Raw genomic sequence first — 19,112 nt, 5'->3', positions numbered from 1 at the left:
ATCAAATTAAGTAGATTCTAAATCTGACGGTAAAGACCAATTACTATGCAATCTGATAATATTATCCAGTTCATAAATCAAGCGCGCCTCTTCTCAGTCATTAAAAAAAATTGGAGCGCGCACCTGTCAATTTCATCACAAGATAGGTTACAAAAGGGGGGACAATTCAATTTTTAGGAGGATAGCCTCAGTTGGCCTTATCATCGCATGAATTCACAAGCCTGCTTTTACGCTCGATCGCGTAAGTCCACAAGCACCCTAGTCTCGATGGAGCGCACTGAAGCGTGTCAGGATTTTTCCCTGTCTTGTCAATCGACACGCAGGCTACTGCTTGAATGTGAATGGGTGGATATGGCTACAAATTCTGAGAGAGAGGGTGATGGTGAGGAAAATTTGGACATCAGGCTTAGACAAGATGAAGAAATGGAATTTTTCACGGAGCTTGCACTTCATGAAGCAGAGCGATGGATTTCGGTGAGTGAAAACCATGTCAACATAGTTTGCCTCAGTCTGTTTTTGTGTAGTGACATTATAAAAAAAAAGATCATATTCCCTCAGGTAACGCCTCTTCTTGAGAGAGATAAAAACAAACGTAAAGTCACTATTATCTGAAGCGATTTAGAAAAATAGCTAGAATTTTGACGTAGAAAAAGTAGTATAGCTAGTGGTAATTAAGTATTAGTATAAAATTTTGAATAATAGACCATGTGTATTAAATATGTACAAACATTGAGATTTTGATGGTCGTTGTGAAAAAACTATAAACCATGATAAAGTGTCAGGTCATTTCATAGGTTTAGTTTGGGCAAACACACCTGATTAGAAAGGTACACAAAATATTTACTATTCTTATATATAAACATTGGTCAAAACTAGGTCAATGGGGTTAGTCAATTTATATTACAGTGTAGTTCTGTGCTATTTTGTAGCTTTTTTTTAAACTGCACCTTTTAAACATAACTGTTGAAAACTGTAGAAGTTTTAAGCAATAAATCCTGTCTTTGATTTGTCCGCCTTATTCACAAAGGGGACTGTGATTTTGTTATTTCTTAAATGACAGTTTCTTTTAACGAAAGGAGTTGTTTACAATAGGGATCAATGATTAAGATGTAAAGTTTACCTATTTGGGACAGAGGCTTATTAAAACCTTGTTTGATAGGCCAAAATCCGTAGTGGTAGCAGATTTCCAATAATCTATAGGTTAGGTTATCATTTAGTCTGTAATTGTCAATAATTTCATTGAAAGGACAAAGTGCACAAAGTCCCTAGGATTGATTATTTAGTGAACATATGTTGATTGGAGGGAGTGTCAGGGGTCTTTATTTAGGAAAAACATATGTAAATAGACCTCATATTTCATTTTTGTACACCAAAATAACATTTTTGATTATTGAAGTATCCCTTTTAAATAAGTAAATTGAATTCTTATATCGATCTAAAATCTGCTTATACCTATCTTCAGTAGGGTGTCTTTAACTATCACTGAAACAGCCTTTACAGAGCGAAAAAAAGGTTAATACAGGCCTTTTCAGTGGAGGTGACTATTTGTGGCATTTAATGTATTCAGAAAAGCATGTCAGTGTTTTAATTAATTTGATAACACTGGGAGTTGATCCCAGTTAAATTTCCCTGCCCTCCACATTTGACCTTGATATACATGTATAACCATCTGACAAATGAACCTTACGACAAAGTATTGGATTGCAGACTCCTGATCAGATAACTTTGGAAACAAGTCTACAGTGATATTTTGTTGCAGGCCGTTAATACAATGTGGTGGTTGTAGGTATGAATGGTGGTGAAACCTGTTGACATGACATACCATTCATACCGGACACACATCGCTGAGTCCTAAATGTTTTCTCAGCCCAATGGATATCACCTGGTGGTCTGAAATAAAAAAAAAAAGATGTGTGCTGCCTATATAAAGAAACATAATAACAGGATTTTTTTATGCCCAGAAAAACAACTCACTTTATTTTTTAAATGAAATTTCAGGATTTATATCACTGTTAAATTCTTACATGCACAAATATAGAGGCTGTGCAAAACTGACTAGAATGGGAACATGTTGAGGTTCACAAGCTTATACATGTTATAAACTATAAAGTTGATTACATGTTCCCCAATTACATATTACATTAGTATGCCAATGATATTAGATGTAGTTAATTAATAGCCAAGGTGGTTTTAGACTACAGGAAATGTCAAGGCCACTGAAATGTTTAGGCTGCTGGCTATCAGATTATTTGAGAAGATTATCTATTATTCATTTTTTGCAATATTACCTTTTCACTGAAGCCTTAAATAACAAAATACTCAGCAAAAATAAGAAATGTTGCTTTTGATAAAAAAAAAAAATTGATGGTTTCCTAAGATATATTTCTTTTTCACATCAACCTAATTTCTTCCAAAAATAACTGACTGGACAGACAAGATCGGGCCAGGTTCTTATATATCTGTAATCAATGCAAAAGAGGCTTATTATTACTTCCCAGCTTAATGATCAATATAGATAGAATTTAACAAAGTTAATCACCAATAATCTGAGAATTTAGTATGTTTATGTGGAATAATAACAAAGTTTAGGGTCATTGTCATGTAAATTTTGATCTTCACAGTTGTAAACTGCTGATATGTAGGTATATAGCCGAAGGGACAGATTAAACCCATATAATGTCAAATGTCGAATTAATTTGAAATGTTGCAGTGGTAAACCCTATCCTATTGATATTTCAATACCAGTTTCTATGGAATCCAACAGATAAGATTTAAGAATGTGTATACATGTATAAGAGTTTAAATACTACAGACATGTTAAAATTGCATGTAGCTATAATTTATTCTATTAACATACGGTTTCCTGGAAGTTCAAGATTTATAGTGCAGACATACATAAGAAACTGTGTTGAAAATAATTTGTATTATATCAGATAGTGTAGACAGCTAGGGTACTAGATTATTGATAAGTTGATGTCACATATATTAATATAGTGTTACTAAAGCTTACTTGGAAGTGTTCGTAAGGAATTCTAAGTTAAGATACAGTCTTTAAGCTCCAATGAAAGACTGCTTTATGGTTAAAAAAAAAGTAACATACAGATGAACTTCGGTATCTCAAACACTGATAACTTGAATATCATGGATATATGTCAAAGTGATTTGGAAGTCCCAACCACCTATTCTTTAAGTATTTTACCCTTGGTAAAATTATGACCCTTGATATCTCAAAGTTTGTTCTATTCCCATCGAATTCAAGATAACAAGTTTTGACTGTACTACTATTAAATAATATTTTACACAGTGGAACCACAGATGGGAGTGGGGCAGTTACTTCTAGGTGAATTAAGATACCCAACATACCTTGCGAAGTACAGTTAAGGTGCACAATGAAAATAGCATCAATATTTTATGATGAAAAGAGGCTCAAGGGCCTTAATGGTCACCTGAGTATAATACAGCAATTTAGTAGAGGTGGGACAATATACTGGTACTCTGATACATACTGATATTTTCTGCTAAGTTACAGTTACGATACATGCATTGAAATATCAGTAGGAAACGATACACAAACAACCTATCAAAAATTGAAAATAAAAGTAGTTTTCATTGAAGATGGCGGCTTGTACGAAGCGAAGAGATTATATTAATATTGAAAACATGCTTTAGAACTAACAAGTCATAGATAAGGGGTAAAACATTTTCACTTTTTAGCATCCTCGGAACATGGGACAAGAAAAGTTCAGTATGTAAAAATTGTTACATACAGAAATTATCATTTCCACAACAGGGGATATTTTATTAGCTTCCATCTGGCACTAACAGCTCGGAACAAAGCATGGATTTTCTAATTTCTTTAAAAAGAATTTGAAATTTTGAAACAAATTGTGGATTAATTTTTTTGTAAACTCAACTTGGTTATAGACTTTCAGCAATAATAATTATGTACATGTGATGTTTTTTTAAAGGATTTGTAGTCAGTGATATTGATGAACTACATAATAAATTATTTGAAAACTCAACTTCTTTATAGACATTTGGCAATTCATACATGTAACATTGTTTCTGTAAATTTTACTCAATGAAATTGATGAACTTCAAGTGTTCATTTCATGGCACATATGATCTGATATAAAATAATTTGTCGATTTATTGTCATGAAGACAAATATTATAATAAAATACTAAGTTTATTATAGTTTTCTAATTTTTCATAATATCAAGATACATATTGTATCATGTTATATGTATTGAGATATGTATCGTATCGCAAGACCTTTGTATAGTCCCACCCCTAAAATTAGAGGATCCATAGAGTATAAAATAAACTTTGTTGCCCAAAAGCAATAGAAATAGGATGATCAGGATCAATGAAATGATTAGTCTAGTATTCAGTAACAACTCATAAAGTAAGTTCTAATATGTCCCTTATTTATCACTATTACCATACAAACTCTTAACAAAATATTCAGTGCTTCAGTACCTTTTTTAAACCCCATATTATAACCTCTCACATTAGCAAAGGGGAATAACTTCTCTCAGTAGAATAAAAATAAATAGAGCCTTGGCCAGGACCAGAACACTTGACCAAATGGTCCAGATATTAAAAATCTGGTAAAAATAAAAACTACCCTTGCTTATTAAAACATTTACTCTGTTTGCCTCCGTTATGCCCAGGAGCAAAGAAGATTTTCAAAGAAATAATGCATTTTCACTACAGATTCAACACAGTCCAACCCTAACACCAGAACCCATAACTCAGAGTCATGAATTTCACTATTTTGGAAGAGGTACCCTCATCATCATTCATTACTATGCACTTAGTTGAAGATTTTCAAAGTATTAACACATCTTCACTATATTATCAATAGAGCCCCCCTCTCCCGAGAAACACCAGAAGCTCTCACCCTGGGACCACAAATTTTAAAAAAAATTGTTAGAAGCACCCTTGCTCATCATAACTGTGCACTTTGTTTATCTGCTCAGTACTAAGGAGCAGACAGGATTGTTTAATAGAATTAATGCTTTTTCACTATATTATCAATAGAGCCCCCCCCCCCCCTTACACCAAAACATCTGACCCAGGGGCCACGAAACTCACAATTCTGGAAAATGGATAACTGCTACAGTCAAAGATAAAAAAATCAATACATTCAGGGTTTGAAATTCACACGAGTAAGAATTCCCAAATTGCGAGTTAAAAATTAGGTAACTCGCAAAAACTTGCGAGTTGATTTTTTCTGCATTGAAACTGTAGCAAAATTATATAATATGGCAGAACACAATGCTTTTGATTTAAATCAGTAATTTAAATAAAAGTCACACTGTAGTTATATTTTGTGTATTGTACAGTAGTTACTTTTTCCTTAAGTTACATGTATTTAATTTATATAAATTTAACTTTATATGAAAATTGCGAGTAGTCGTATAAAATTGCGAGTTCACTTTCATGGTACTCGCAATTATTTGCGAGTTGTAATTTTAGGGAGTTTCTAACCCTGACATTCAAAAGCGGGATAATGAAGTTCAAGAATCTTCAAAAATTTAAATTATAGAATTTTTAAAACCAATTTTGAGTGCAAAAAATATTTAACACTGTTATCATGTAAATTTAGAAAAAAAACAACTTAAAACCACAAACCACCACCTTCCAACTGAAACAGGTAGATGTTATGGTATTCACAGTAACGAATGATTTTGTAGCTTATGCAATAGTAATCAGATAGGAGATGAATATCACTATCTTTTAGAATGTAGTGCTTCAAACCAATTGAGGAAAGATTTTTTGAACCAAAACTTTTGTTCTAACCCAAATACTATGAAGTTTTGTGAAGTCATGTGCCAAAATGATGTAGATTCTTTGAAAAAAATTATGTACATTTATTACTTTATAAATTAATAGTACGGTGACTATGGTCTGTTCTCCTTAGCAAACTTAATTAATCTCACCTTTCTCACCTTCAATCTCCTGGACATCAATCTTATTTACCCCTTCCCCCCCCCCCCCCCCCCACCACCACCACCACTTTTATTAAAAAATTTACCACTTTTCTACAAAATCCATTTTTGGTTTGCATGGGTAGCCATTTTCAAAACCACTAAACCACTTGATCATAAAATCTCGATGGTTTTCAAGACATAGCATAATTTGTACGGGGAGCATACATACGCTTTTTTGCACTGATGTTTACACGGATTTCAAGCACAAAGGTGCACACACCTTCATGATTACATTCTTTACAATTTATTTTGTCAGCATCCCTGCCAAGAAAATGGAAGAGATAGTATTCTAGAAACTGGATGAATACCTCTGACTTCATGCATAAAAGTAAAAAGGGGAATCAGCATTCATTTAATACTTTTTTGCATCTCTAATTTCGCTTTCTGTCATCATAGGAGATCCGAATCTTTTATAAAGAAATACAACTAGATTTAGATCTGAATTGTATAATGACATCTTTTGCTCTAATATGCAACTAAATGAATGTTGACAATTAAATTATTACTCTCAGGCTATATTTCAACAAAAATCTACAGTAAACTTGTTTTAATTGGTATGAACTTGGATTTAGTGAATTAAAAATAAAACAAAAATTACATCTTTAAATATAGCAAATTTTCTAAGATCTAAATTTTTAAAATACTGAACTGATGTAATTTTTTTAAAGCATTTATATTTGAAACTCATTTCATTCAAAAACTTTTGAGCTCCAAGGTAAATTTGTATTTTATAATATATACCTACCTAAATACATTTGGAAGTCGTACTTGAACAGGGCTGTCCATAAGAATTGAAATGGAAGGGGACATTTTAAAAGTAGAAGGGTGCATTAGTGGTCCTTGTAAAACTTTTACAGATATAACAAACTCAGATATAGCAAATTGACGGTTATAGTGAACTGATTTTGTGCACCCTAGAAGTTAAAAATAATGAAATTTACACCTTTTATAGCAAATTTTCAAAGATATGAATTTTTAAAACATTAAACTGGCATTAATTTCATAAATATTTAAATCTGAAGCACAATTCATCTGAAAACTTTTGAACTCCAAGGTAAATTTTGTATTTAATACTTCCCTAAATGTATTGGGTAGTCATACTTGAATGAAAAAATCTTATTCAGAGTCTGCAAATTAATGAAGTATTCTTTTAGGAACTTATTATACAGATATAACAAATTATGGATATAGCGAAGTAAATTCGCAGGTCCCCAGAACTTCGTTTTAACTGAGTTTTACTGTATTGTAATGAGCATGAAAAATATTTAATTAATTGCAGAATTTGTATAAAGAGTGTTTTTGTCTACTTCATTGCAATTGATATTTGATTTTAATTATTGAAGTGCAGTGGTCATATGAGGCCATATCTTCTCAAAATCCAGACATAAACACTACATGTAATGCTCTTTTGAGGTCTAAATCTTCCTCTTTTTCATCATGTAGGTTAACATGTATGCATTTACATTGAAATATATAGGATAAAGTCTGAGGAACCACTGGAGCAGAAAAGATGATTTAATTTCATTTAAAAACATTCCCAAGTTGTATGGATTATTTTTTTCTTTAAATTATGCACCTTTGGTTAGAGTTAGCAAATATAATTGAGGATTGCATTTTACATAATGCATGTATGAAATTAGGAAAAGAATTTTCTTTTCCATTACTGCAAGGCCATATTAGTCATAAAGATATTGAAGCATCCAAATGTGTGGATTCAGAGACCCTCAGAGTTAGAATGGGGCTATAATATGGGGTCACAATAGTGATGGGAATATAAAAATCTTTTTAAAAATCATCTGAAAAACACCTTGGCTAAAGTTACTCAGGTGAGCATTGTGGCCCATGAGCCTCTTCTTTCTTCAATGCATTGTGTGTGTTTGCATGATACAGTTCTTTCCCTGGTTTTCAGTGTGATCATTTCTTTAAGCACATTGTTAACAGTCTTCTTGTTTTCTACTTACAGGCTGTGACCAGGAAAAAGTTCTCACATCCTGATGACTTCAGAAAGTCTCTTGAAAATGGTGTACTTCTGTGCGAGTAAGTTCTTAAAAGGCGCATTCGAAAGATAAAAAAGATCTTTTGAATGAGAAAACTTCCCAGATAGGTATGCAGAGGAAATACATTTTTTAGGTATTTCTCTATCATTTGTGTAGCAGAGTAGATGCTGGGGGAGGGGGGGGGGGTGTAAGTGCAGTTGTATATGCATTCATTTTGAAAACTTGAGCAAAAATCATGAAAAAGTTAGCTTTATTATCATCCTGAAAGAAAGTTGTAAGAGAGTTAATCAGAGGGGATTGCAGGACATTTTTTTGATATAAGATTAGGGTCACTGGAAGGTAAAGTATATTTTTCTTTGGATTATATAATCATGACTTACCTAGAGAGAGACATAAGTTCTGAGTGGACCAAAACAAGATTATAGGGTAAACATAATTTTAGTGAAAAAAAGGAAGTTAAAATTTTCCAGTTGATTTACAAACATCCAGTGAGTACCCTACAGTGATCAGTTTGTGTCCACTGTAGATTACACTTGTCCAGTATATCTGCTCACCCTTTTAACAAATCTGTTTGGTAACTCACCCATAGAGTGTCCATGGGGTAAAAGTTGTGCAGTGTCCTTGAAACAAGTTCTAGGTCAAAGGTCAAAGTCAGAAAACATTTTTTGTATAATACATCCTTGATCACTTACTTTGGCCAAGTCTTCATCATTCTTACCAATAAAATGTTTTTTGTCTCCCATTAGGAGGGTTGGGTGGTCAAGCCATGTTTAGACTATTTATCCCTCCTAGAATTGATGAGCTCTGTATAAAGATAAAGGAAATTGCATTGAATATCATAGCTAAAACATCTGTATTCTTTTCATTACAAAATAATAGTTTATGGCTAGAAGAATCATATTTCATATTTTAGGTGGATCTGTTGGGTAATAAGTTGACCACCCAGGCCAGCCTCCTAACACTACTGTGAAATCACATATTTTCATGGGGTAAATTTTTTGAGGTTTGAAGAAAAAATATTGGTTCAGGGATTTGATTTATTGATTGGGAAATGTTTATAGATATGTATATGAAATTTTACATTTTGTGGTGGACATGAATTCGTGGGTCTCTTTACACCTCAAAAACAATGAAAATTAAAACCCCAAGAAAATTATTAATTTAAATTTACAATAATTTAATGTTGAACATATGATGTGCGTACTTCATTAATAATTTGGGGTTCCATAGTAAAGACAATTTTTTTTTTTGGAAACATAGTACACATTGCACTAGCGGAGACCCATCATTACATAGGACTAGTGTATTTATTATGCAGTTGTTGACTGAATTTGGATTACAATTAAACTAACTGAACTTCACTATCTATTCTTTGCCAACATTTTTTACAGGCTTCTAAACAATCTGAAACCAGGATCTGTGAAGCGAATCAACAAACTGCCTGGTCCTATTGCTGGCTTGGTGAGTGTCGTAGTTGTCTTTCTTTGCTTTTGTAATATTATACATATATTACATGGCTTCGAGGGCAACATACCAGAATATTTGCCCCCGAGGTGACAGGAAAGCCCTGGAGTGTTATATCGCCCGATGCCGAAGGCAGAGGGCGACATAACACTCCAGGGCTTTCCTGTTACCGAGGGGCAAATATTCTGGTATTGTTGCCCGAGAAGTCATGTAATATATGGTATATAACATTTTTTATAAACCAAAATCGGACATATTTATTGACGACTATATACATATATGGATCTGTGTAAATATCTAGAAAAAAACATGCAAATTATTTTTTTAAATACATGTAGCTGATTGGTGGGTACTAATAGTTTCGATAATAATGCTAAGGATCATTAACACTATTGTTGTTAAAATGATAACGGGGGACGGCTGAAAGTTATGAAGGCCGATTTCTCTTTATAAATAATTCCGAAATATTCCGTCTTGTTTCATTGCAGAATGTTTTCAGCATGTTGACATTTGTGTTTATAATTTTTGTTGTATTTACGGAATTTTCTTCTCAATCAAACTATCTAGTTCCTCTGAATTTAAATGAACATAAAAAAAAAAAACGCAGACGTTGTCCTTCTCATATTCGCGGAACTGTTTACGTTTGCTTAGCAACTGCCTCTATGAATTTCGAACCCGACTTAATCAATATGCAGAATGACTGCAAGCGAGGGAATATAACGGTGTTCGGGAGGGTAATATAACTGTTTCCGGTGTAATATAACTATATCCGGCGTGATTCAGCAGTTTTTCAGGGCATATGGATAAAAATATCATATTTGTGATATAATGGGAAAACTTCCTCAAAAATGTTATATATATATATATTCTGTGAGTCTCAACACACGCTGAGGATATTTACTTACTAATGGCTAATACCAGAGTTAACAGGATCGTGTGCTGGAATTACATGTAGATTTTATAACCGTGCCTTTGTGTGTATACACTGTTAATTATATACTCATGACTATATGCTGACAGGGTAATAAAATGTCTACGAAATAAATATTAAAATTAATGGAAATAAAAGCTAATTCATGCATATAAATACACATATTAACTTGATTATAAGAGCTGCTGTGATCTAGATACAAGAGCTTAAATTGGCAGTCCTTGTTTGCTTTTCATTGGATAACAAGTATAAGAGTTATGGATCTTATTAGGATTTAAAACACAAAGAGGCATAACAAAAATCAAGAAGAAGCCTAATTTTCTGATAGAACTTGAAATTCCAGCAAATATTCATTTACAGTTGACCTTCAGATATCCAGACATCAGATGTTTGAATGCTTCAGCTTACGGACTATTTTTCTTGGGAATGGCATTTTTTAACATTGTTTTGTCTCATTTATCTGAAATTCTGCATTAATATTCCAGATCTAGACGGTCTTTTTTCAAAATGCATTTTTTAGGAGGTAATAGGATGATAAATTTTAATTGGTCTGTCAATTCTGATCAACTTTCCTTAGCTGGGTCTAATTGTTGTAAAAACACTAGCCCATACTTCATCACCAGCTTTACTTGAAGTACCAGAAATTCTGAACTATGCATGGTGCTTACAGCATAAGCAGTGATAGTTCTTTACTGTGCCTTCACAAGTTTTGGGACATGGGACTTACATTTTTAGCTTACCTGAGACAAAGGCTCAAGTCAGCTTTTCTGGTCCCATTTTGTCCAGTGTCTGTCTGTCCGACTAGCTTCGTCTGTCTGTCCATCTGTTTGTAAACTTTTCACATTTTTGACTTCTTTTCAAGAACCAGTATGTCAATTTCAAGCAAATTTGCCACAAAGTATTCTTGTGTTTAAGTTTGTTCATATGAAGGGCCACACCTTCTTCCAAGGGGAGATAGTTACAAATTAGTGAAAAATTACTGGCACCCTTTAAAAATCTTCTGAAGAATCACTGGGCAAGAAAATATGAAACTTGTGTGGAAGTATCCTCAGATAGTATAGATTCAGGTTTGTTCAAATCGTGACTCCCAGGGGTAAGGTGGGGCCAACATGGCCGATCAAAATTTTAAAAAAGATTACATAGGAAAAATCTTTAAAAATCTTCTCAAGAACAGCAAAGCTATGATTAGTCATACATATATGGAAGCATCCTCAGGTAGTGTAGAATCAAGTTTGTTCAAATCATGACCCCCAGGGGTTGGATGGGGCCACAGTGAGCAATCAAACTTTTACAAAGAAATTCATGACCCCCAGGGGTTGGATGGGGCCACAGTGAGCAATCAAACTTTTACAAAGAAATTCATGACCCCCAGGGGTTGGATGGGGCCACAGTGAGCAATCAAACTTTTACAAAGAAATTCATAGGAAAATCTTCAAAAAAACTTCTTCTCAAGAGCAGCAAAGCCATGATTAGACATTTTTATGGAAGGATCCTCAGGTAGTGTTAATTCAAGTTTGTTCAAATCATAACCCCTCTTCCTTCCCCTTCCCCCCCCCCCTCCCCCCCAGGGAAAACTTATATATTCTATTGAATACTAAGTTCAACTTGATTTCTGCTTTTTTCTAGCCATAGTGCTCAGGTAAGCAGTGTGGTCCATGGACCTTTTGTTAAGATTACAGTAAAACTCGTTTAGTGCGAACACGAATATAGCGAATTCATGGATATAGCAAAGTTTTCTTGGATACCCAGCTATATAAATTTTATGAATTCCTTATATGGATATAACAAATTACGGATACATGTATAACGAAGTAATTTCACAGGTCCCAATGACTTCGTTATAACCGAGTTTTACTGTATATCCAAAAGACCTGACTTTCATTTTTAATGCCAGATGTGTGGCAAAGGAACAGTCTTTTCTTGAGTTAATCATCTTAGGTTTGCTATGCACTGGGATCAAGAATCAAACCCAGGACTCTGGGTCACCAAGCAAGCACTCTAACCATTAACCTACCATGATCATTTAAAATGGAGTGGGGGTGGTGTTTTTATTTTTATGGTAAATATAATCTAACACCATCCAACCTCATATTACATTCAACATTAACCCCTGTATATAAGACAGAAACTTCAAATTAAGGTAATGCCTTCATATCATGCCACATTTGGAGTTCAAATAAGAATCTGCAGCCTTTAGAGCATAGGTTGTGTTTCAAAAATTGTTCTTATCAGCATGAAATGAGGTAAAAGATATTGTGGGTCATCAATGGTGGTCTGCACAGAAAAATGACTGCATGATTTTGCTGATGTTTTAAGATTTTTAATTGAAAATATAATAAGCCACATTGAGTAAACATTTCCTGGTCTAATTGTAATACTGAATGAAAATCGGAACAATACACATGGACCTTATAAGTGGAAACCGAGATAAATTTGTTGTATTATCAGCAGAGTTTTGTCTGCCGACAATAGGGTAATGTTTCCAACAAATGCAAATATTGACCAACAGCCGCCTTCTTGCTGTGATGAAATTCTGACTAAGTAACCGCATACAGTTCAGGCAACAGAGTAATGCTTTGATGGTGCGATTACTTAGACCCGTGTCCATTTCCTTGGTTTATCAGCACCAGTCTATCATAAATGGTTGTGTAGGCATGTATCCCGAGGGGAGAAACCTGGGTTTCATGTCCTGATGTGTTTAGTCTACAGTTCGTCTCTTATATCAAGAGTTTATTGTTTGTAGGGGTTGTGAACTGCTATGTAAAGCAAATGTATATATAGTTACTGGTGAAATATTTTCCATAAAAAATATATTTAGTTCAGATCTGCATGTGGAAGAGGAAATTGGATTTATCCAATTTTTTTTGTTATTTGCTTCTTGATTTAGCAGTTGAACTTTAGATAAAATTTGCAAAAAAATTTTAACTAAAAGAGCCAGGGGTGGATCCAAGATTAAAGTTAAGGCAGGCACCAAATGTTTTGGCAGGGGGTCTAGGTGCTGCATTGAGGAAGAATTGAGGCATGGTGGGGGCCCAGGGATGAAAGCCCTCTGAAGCTCCTGGATTTAAGAGATTTTGTAGGGCAAAAATGAAGTTTTCCTAGTGGACACTATTTCTGGTCATCATGATTAATAATGAGAATAAAATTACAAATATTTTAAGGTCTGTGAAGTCAAAGCCTAGAAGTCAAGCTCCCTGAAGCTCCTGCCTTACAGAATTAAAATCAAGCCTTATATTTACATATCCCTTTATCCAATAATACATTTCTTTACAAAGAATTAGGAACAATAATTTAAATTCATTTATCTTAAATTTCAAATTTTCATTGGGGAGGGGCCAATGTGCCCCCCCCCCTTAAATCTGCTAGTGTTAATTACAACAACTTTTAATTCATGTCCTTAATTATGTACAAGCTTATATAGCATCAGAAAAATGCCTATAAATTTAGACAATCAAGTTCTGAATCAATTTATTCTCTCAGATCACAGGCTTATAATGTTTAAAAAATTACATTATTAAAGCAGGCTTCTCTGCAGTCCCTGTTGGTGCCTTGTTGTGAAAAGAATTTTAATGATTTAACACCCAAAACCCATTTGATTATTTTTATTGAAATTTCCACTGATGCATTACATTTTATTGCTTTGCAAGACATGAGGTTTTCTCCCCTTTTTACCTGGTGTGCATAATAGCTGCATTTTCTCCATTGTGACTATCCTTTATGTAAATACTAGATGATTATATTTGGGGTCTTTTTGATTTATTCATTGAAATTCAAGTAAATATTCTCCCCATCTCATCAACTATAGAGCTTCACTGCTGAGTCTTGTGGCTTTGAGGTCTTATCAAATTAGGTGATTTATATGTGTATCTTTGTTTGCATAATTCCTGCCAACCTTAAGGATCCAAAAGGACCTGTTCTTTTGGCCAAATCTTCAATGATACGGCTCTCTCTCCCAAAGGATGTTTGCACAACGGCTTGATTGGTTGTTTTACTTCAAGAATGTTTAAATATTTAACTTTATGCAAGCAAGGGTCGCCATATTCTTTTCACATTTCTGAGTGTATGAAATTTTTGTGACAGAGTCAAAAAATTTGTTTGAAAGGATATCGCTTAATTATCAAATAATTTTTGACGGATTTTCTTGTGTATTCTACACATAATTGTTAGTTCATTTATCTTCTAATATTCTTTAAAATGCATTAAGCGTTGTCACTTGAATGTTTAAATGCCGCATTCCAAAGATTTCGTTTGTGTTGCAATGTTTGAAGTTACTGATTGCTTTATATGTCTTTCAGGATAACATTAATGTGTTTTTAAAATCTTGCCGGGACACCCTTGGACTTGGCAGTAATCAGCTGTTTGACATCGGAGACTTGGAGGATTTATCCCAGCGAGCTATTGCAGAGTAAGTAGAACACAGACAAACACACAGACAATAAACTTGTTTAATAGTGACTTACAAGGGCATATAGATTTAAGAAAATGTGTTTGTATAAAGGATTGAGATTAAGGTAACAATTTGATATGTTTTTTCCATTGAACAGAACCAATACACTATGAGATTAAATTTTTATTCACTAATATCTACAGTCATAGACATTAAGTTATCAATTAAGATGAGTTTATATGTCATTCTCATGTAAAATACTTAGAAGGAAGATTTTGCAGAAAGTCAATGTGCATTTTGTATGTTTTTATCTGGAATGGTTTTGTAATATGCTGCCACTTTGGAAAATGTCCAGGAGAGAAGTAGCAACATGGCTATGCTAGATTTTGTTAGATACTGGTGACACAGGCAGGAATCTGCTCAAATAGGTGTTACAAGCTCTGGTGCTATCCTGAATCAAACGATTCCTGTGTGATTCTTCCAACAAGGCTTATAATGGCAGATTTTGTTGGATACTGGTGACACAAGCAGGCATCTCCAGATGTTACAGACTCTTGTGTCTCCTGAATCATCCTCTATGGATAGATGTTTGATAATTTGGGGAATGATAAAGATCTAGATCTTGATCAATGCTTATTTCTTAATGCATTCTCCAAAGATAATTGGAGAATCCTGTATTAATTGGGAGTCTAGATGTCAGCAATGGGTATCAGGTGTGACGATTTACAGCTGAACTTCAGTATTTTGACCACTGATATCTTGATTACCATGAATATGTCTAAGTGATTCGGAAGTCCAAACCATTTATTCTTTAAATGTTTTACCCCTGATATCTCGAATCCTTGGATATCCCAAAGTTTTTTCTCAGTCCCATCAAGTTCGAGATCACAAGGTTTGACTGAAGTTCTACTGTCCCTGTGAAATTTATAGCAAGTTCAGTAGGTATTTCATGTCTTAAAATAATGGGTACATTCACAGTATTGACTCATTATGGAGAACTGTAATGAGTACATTCACAGTATTGACTTGTTATGGAGAACTGTAATGAGTACATTGACAGTACTGACTCATTATGGTGAACACTGGGGATCCCCTGTTATAACCCTACTGTTTTGTCAGCTTTGGATTTTATTTAGAAAAAGTTCTTGTACCTGTCAGAGGAAATCCTACTGATAAAATGGTGTTGACAACTGCAAGTTAAATGAAGGTTTACCGATTTCTTCCCACCTTATGTAAATGGAATAATCAGGTGTACTTTGAAAAATGGGGTAATGGTTTTAGGTGTAAAAAAAAATGCAGCTCTCAACATTGTAAAGAATTTTTGTAGGGTAGTTGATACAGTAAACTGTCTGTCCACCATTAAGACAGAGTTAATACCTGGCCATTTGAAAGGTATGTTTACGCTGCCGCAAGGCAAGGCCATTCAGCAGAAAGGCATGTTTGAAAGCATGTTGTGTCTAGATTAAACAAATTCTGTCTTTTTATAGATATTTTAATATCAATTCAGGCGTATGCTTAATGTAAAAGTAATGTATTAGATCTTGAGTTGTGATATTGTGTTGTGGTTTTAAATTGAGTGAATGGTCATCTTACACTGGTATGGCAATAAACTTCAGTTGTCAGGTCTTTTTCGGTGTCATGAAAATTTAGGAATAAAATGGTTGCAGCTGTTAAATTTGAATTAAGCTGTTCATCATAACACCTACATTTTATGGTGATATTTAACTTTCCCAAGGGTTGTTGAACTTATAAGGAGTTATTTTTTATCAAATTTAAAAAAAAAAATTGGCAGAATATTTACCAAGTGTGATCAGGGCAGCAAGAGGCAGCCTATTATTAGCTCTCCTATTAGAGCTTTGTTTAATGAAGCAGTATAGATTTCTTTATAGAATCAACAGTCTCCCATTTCTTGTCTTAAACAAAGTCATTCATCTGAAAATGTGAGGAAAAATTATAACACTTCTTACACATAAAAGATGGTCATAAGATGTGTTGTCATGAATGCTATCATGAAGTCACCTGAAACCAACTGAAATTGAAACAGACATGGAATTTTCATGTTAGCGTTGTAGAAGATGTATGGTTTTTATCTGTGACAGTGCCAATTGGGAGATATATATAGTTTCTGTTTCAAAATTGTCAAATTATTTTCTGCTTGGTGAACTTAATTAACATGCTGGCAAAGTATATACCCAAAGGTCAAGTTGAGAGGGCAACAGGTAGCCGACTCCAGCTGAACTGTCAACATATTATATATACCATCAGACACTACAATCTATTTGCATGTCATTTTATTTTTTTTAAAGAAAAATGCTTTTCTAAATATCATACTATAAGCAAATAAAGGAAATGTAGACTTTTATTCTGATGAAGTAAGATTTATTTAAGTTTTAAAATTTAATAATGTTACTAAATGGATGTTTGCAACCAAGACTGCAACATTGGAAGAGAACTGGTAAACAGGGTAAAATTCCCTTAGTAATTCTCTAGTGTCATGATTGTTTGTAGACTACATCATTTAAAATTTAATTTTGAAGTGCCTTTAGAAATTTGAATTGATATTAAAAGAGAAACAGTATGATACAGAAAATACAGAGATGCTTTTTAGTATATTAGGGATTTTATCATAAAATCTTTTACCTGAAAAACAGCAAAATTTTGAAGAAGTAATAATAATACTTTGCTTAACCATATTGCATTAGAAACCCAGTTAATTATATGCATCTGCATTCATTGAGGTGTTAATTGGTTGATGAATTTCTGCATTCGTTGAGGTGTTAATTGGTTGATGAATTTCTGGTATGAACCATAGAACATGGACAAGATCCCTTTGCCTAAAGTTCACAAGAGGTACGTAGGACATATTTACTGTCAGTGACAAGTGTCTATACCTGTATATAGCCCCAGCAGGAAATATCATACATATCTTTGTCATGTCAGAAGGCACATTCTTTTTACCTTTTCTTTCTCATTAATTTTTCCTTAAAAACAAAAGTAATTTTCAACTTCTGTTAAAAAAAAAGTTTTTCTAAGTTTATTTACTCTATATTACATTATATTTTGTAATGTTAGTGAAACTTTGGCTTCTCAAACTTGGAGAGACTTTCATATTAAACTCAATAATTAAACCATATATCTGGAGGTTTGAAATGTTGAGGTGTGAAGATTCAAGTCAATAATATTACATGTGTATATATTTTAGCAGATTTTGACTCTCTAGGCCTTCTTCAATCTTTTGTACACAGTCATAAATATACATTCCACTATGATTTTATTTTAAGTCACTGACAAAAGAATCCTTAGAGCACTAATTCATGTTTGCACCAAAGATTTCCTGACCAATTGTTCAAAAGTTTGAATGCTTCAAGTATATAAGTCTAGGCAGCAAACTCACTATTTCCTAGGTATTCAAAATATTGATACCAGTGTTTGAGATAATTTGTAGCTCAGCTGAAATACTGTAAATCACTTTTTATTAGCGAGAACTTTATTTTCTCATAATTACTTGAGACTGTGTGCTTGCGAAAATATCATTCTCGCGTATATTAGTATTCCTTAAGATTATATAGAGCAGTAACCACAATTTGTGAAAATTTTGTCTCACTAATGAAGAGTTAATTGCTATATCGCAAAAATGAAATGATGTTCAGTACTAGAAAAAAAAATTATGTACAGAGTTAAAATGTGTTCAAAAGGTCTGTGAACTTTTCACATGATGTTTTATGTTTAACAATTTTGATGAGACATGTTTATAATGTAATAGTGATTTTTTTCGTTTTTTTTTTTTTTTAGCCTTTAATTGATTTTTGTTTACTTGTCTTAGTCCCTGCCTATAAAACCAAGTCCCCTCCCCCCCCCCCACCCACCCCCCCAAAAAAATTTTAAATTTTGTGCAATTTTGCTTAGTCTGACACCATTTACTTCATAAGGGGTCATAATTGTACACAATTTTCCCCTTTACATAATAATTTGGGTGTGAAATGATATTGAAAAATAAAGATTAACACTACAATTAAGGTGAAAGAAGAAGTTGTCAGGCGTATTTGATTAATGTAGATCACAGGAAAGATATTTTGTGTCAATTGATTTTTGTAAGGTGCAATCTATGAATTCCCCATATGGAGCCCCAGCCAGGTATATTGATGATATTATTATGAGTTACAGTAGTCTATCCTGTTTGTCATGAAGAAATAAACCATTATGTGTTTTAAGGTCGACCAGGTAATCCTTTACCTTTAAATATTTCTTCTGCATTTAGGCATTTCAAATAACTCTGTCTGTGACTCACTTGGTGCACACTTTTGGATTGCTAGTAAAGTTGGAATATATTAATC

At 33.5% G+C, this 19,112-nt stretch overlaps 1 protein-coding gene across 1 annotated transcript in view; it reads left to right on the top strand.

Annotated features, from left to right (window-relative positions):
• The first annotated feature begins 351 nt into the window (after positions 1 to 351).
• The window catches only part of LOC133196105 (uncharacterized), a 46,029-nt gene continuing 27,268 nt past the window's right edge, over positions 352 to 19,112 (top strand). Inside the window, exons 1-4 of the mRNA XM_061332044.1 lie at positions 352 to 474; positions 7,963 to 8,036; positions 9,388 to 9,457; positions 14,687 to 14,796. Of these exons, the coding sequence (XP_061188028.1) occupies positions 352 to 474; positions 7,963 to 8,036; positions 9,388 to 9,457; positions 14,687 to 14,796 (377 nt within the window). The remainder of the gene's footprint in view (positions 475 to 7,962; positions 8,037 to 9,387; positions 9,458 to 14,686; positions 14,797 to 19,112) is intronic.

The sequence above is a fragment of the Saccostrea echinata genome, unplaced genomic scaffold (genome assembly GCF_033153115.1).
Source record: "Saccostrea echinata isolate AGI-Se365-2 ecotype Australia unplaced genomic scaffold, CSIRO_AGI_Sech_v1 ptg000030l, whole genome shotgun sequence".
NCBI classification, from domain to species: Eukaryota; Metazoa; Mollusca; class Bivalvia; order Ostreida; family Ostreidae; genus Saccostrea; species Saccostrea echinata.
This window is presented reverse-complemented; position numbering and strand designations above follow the sequence as displayed.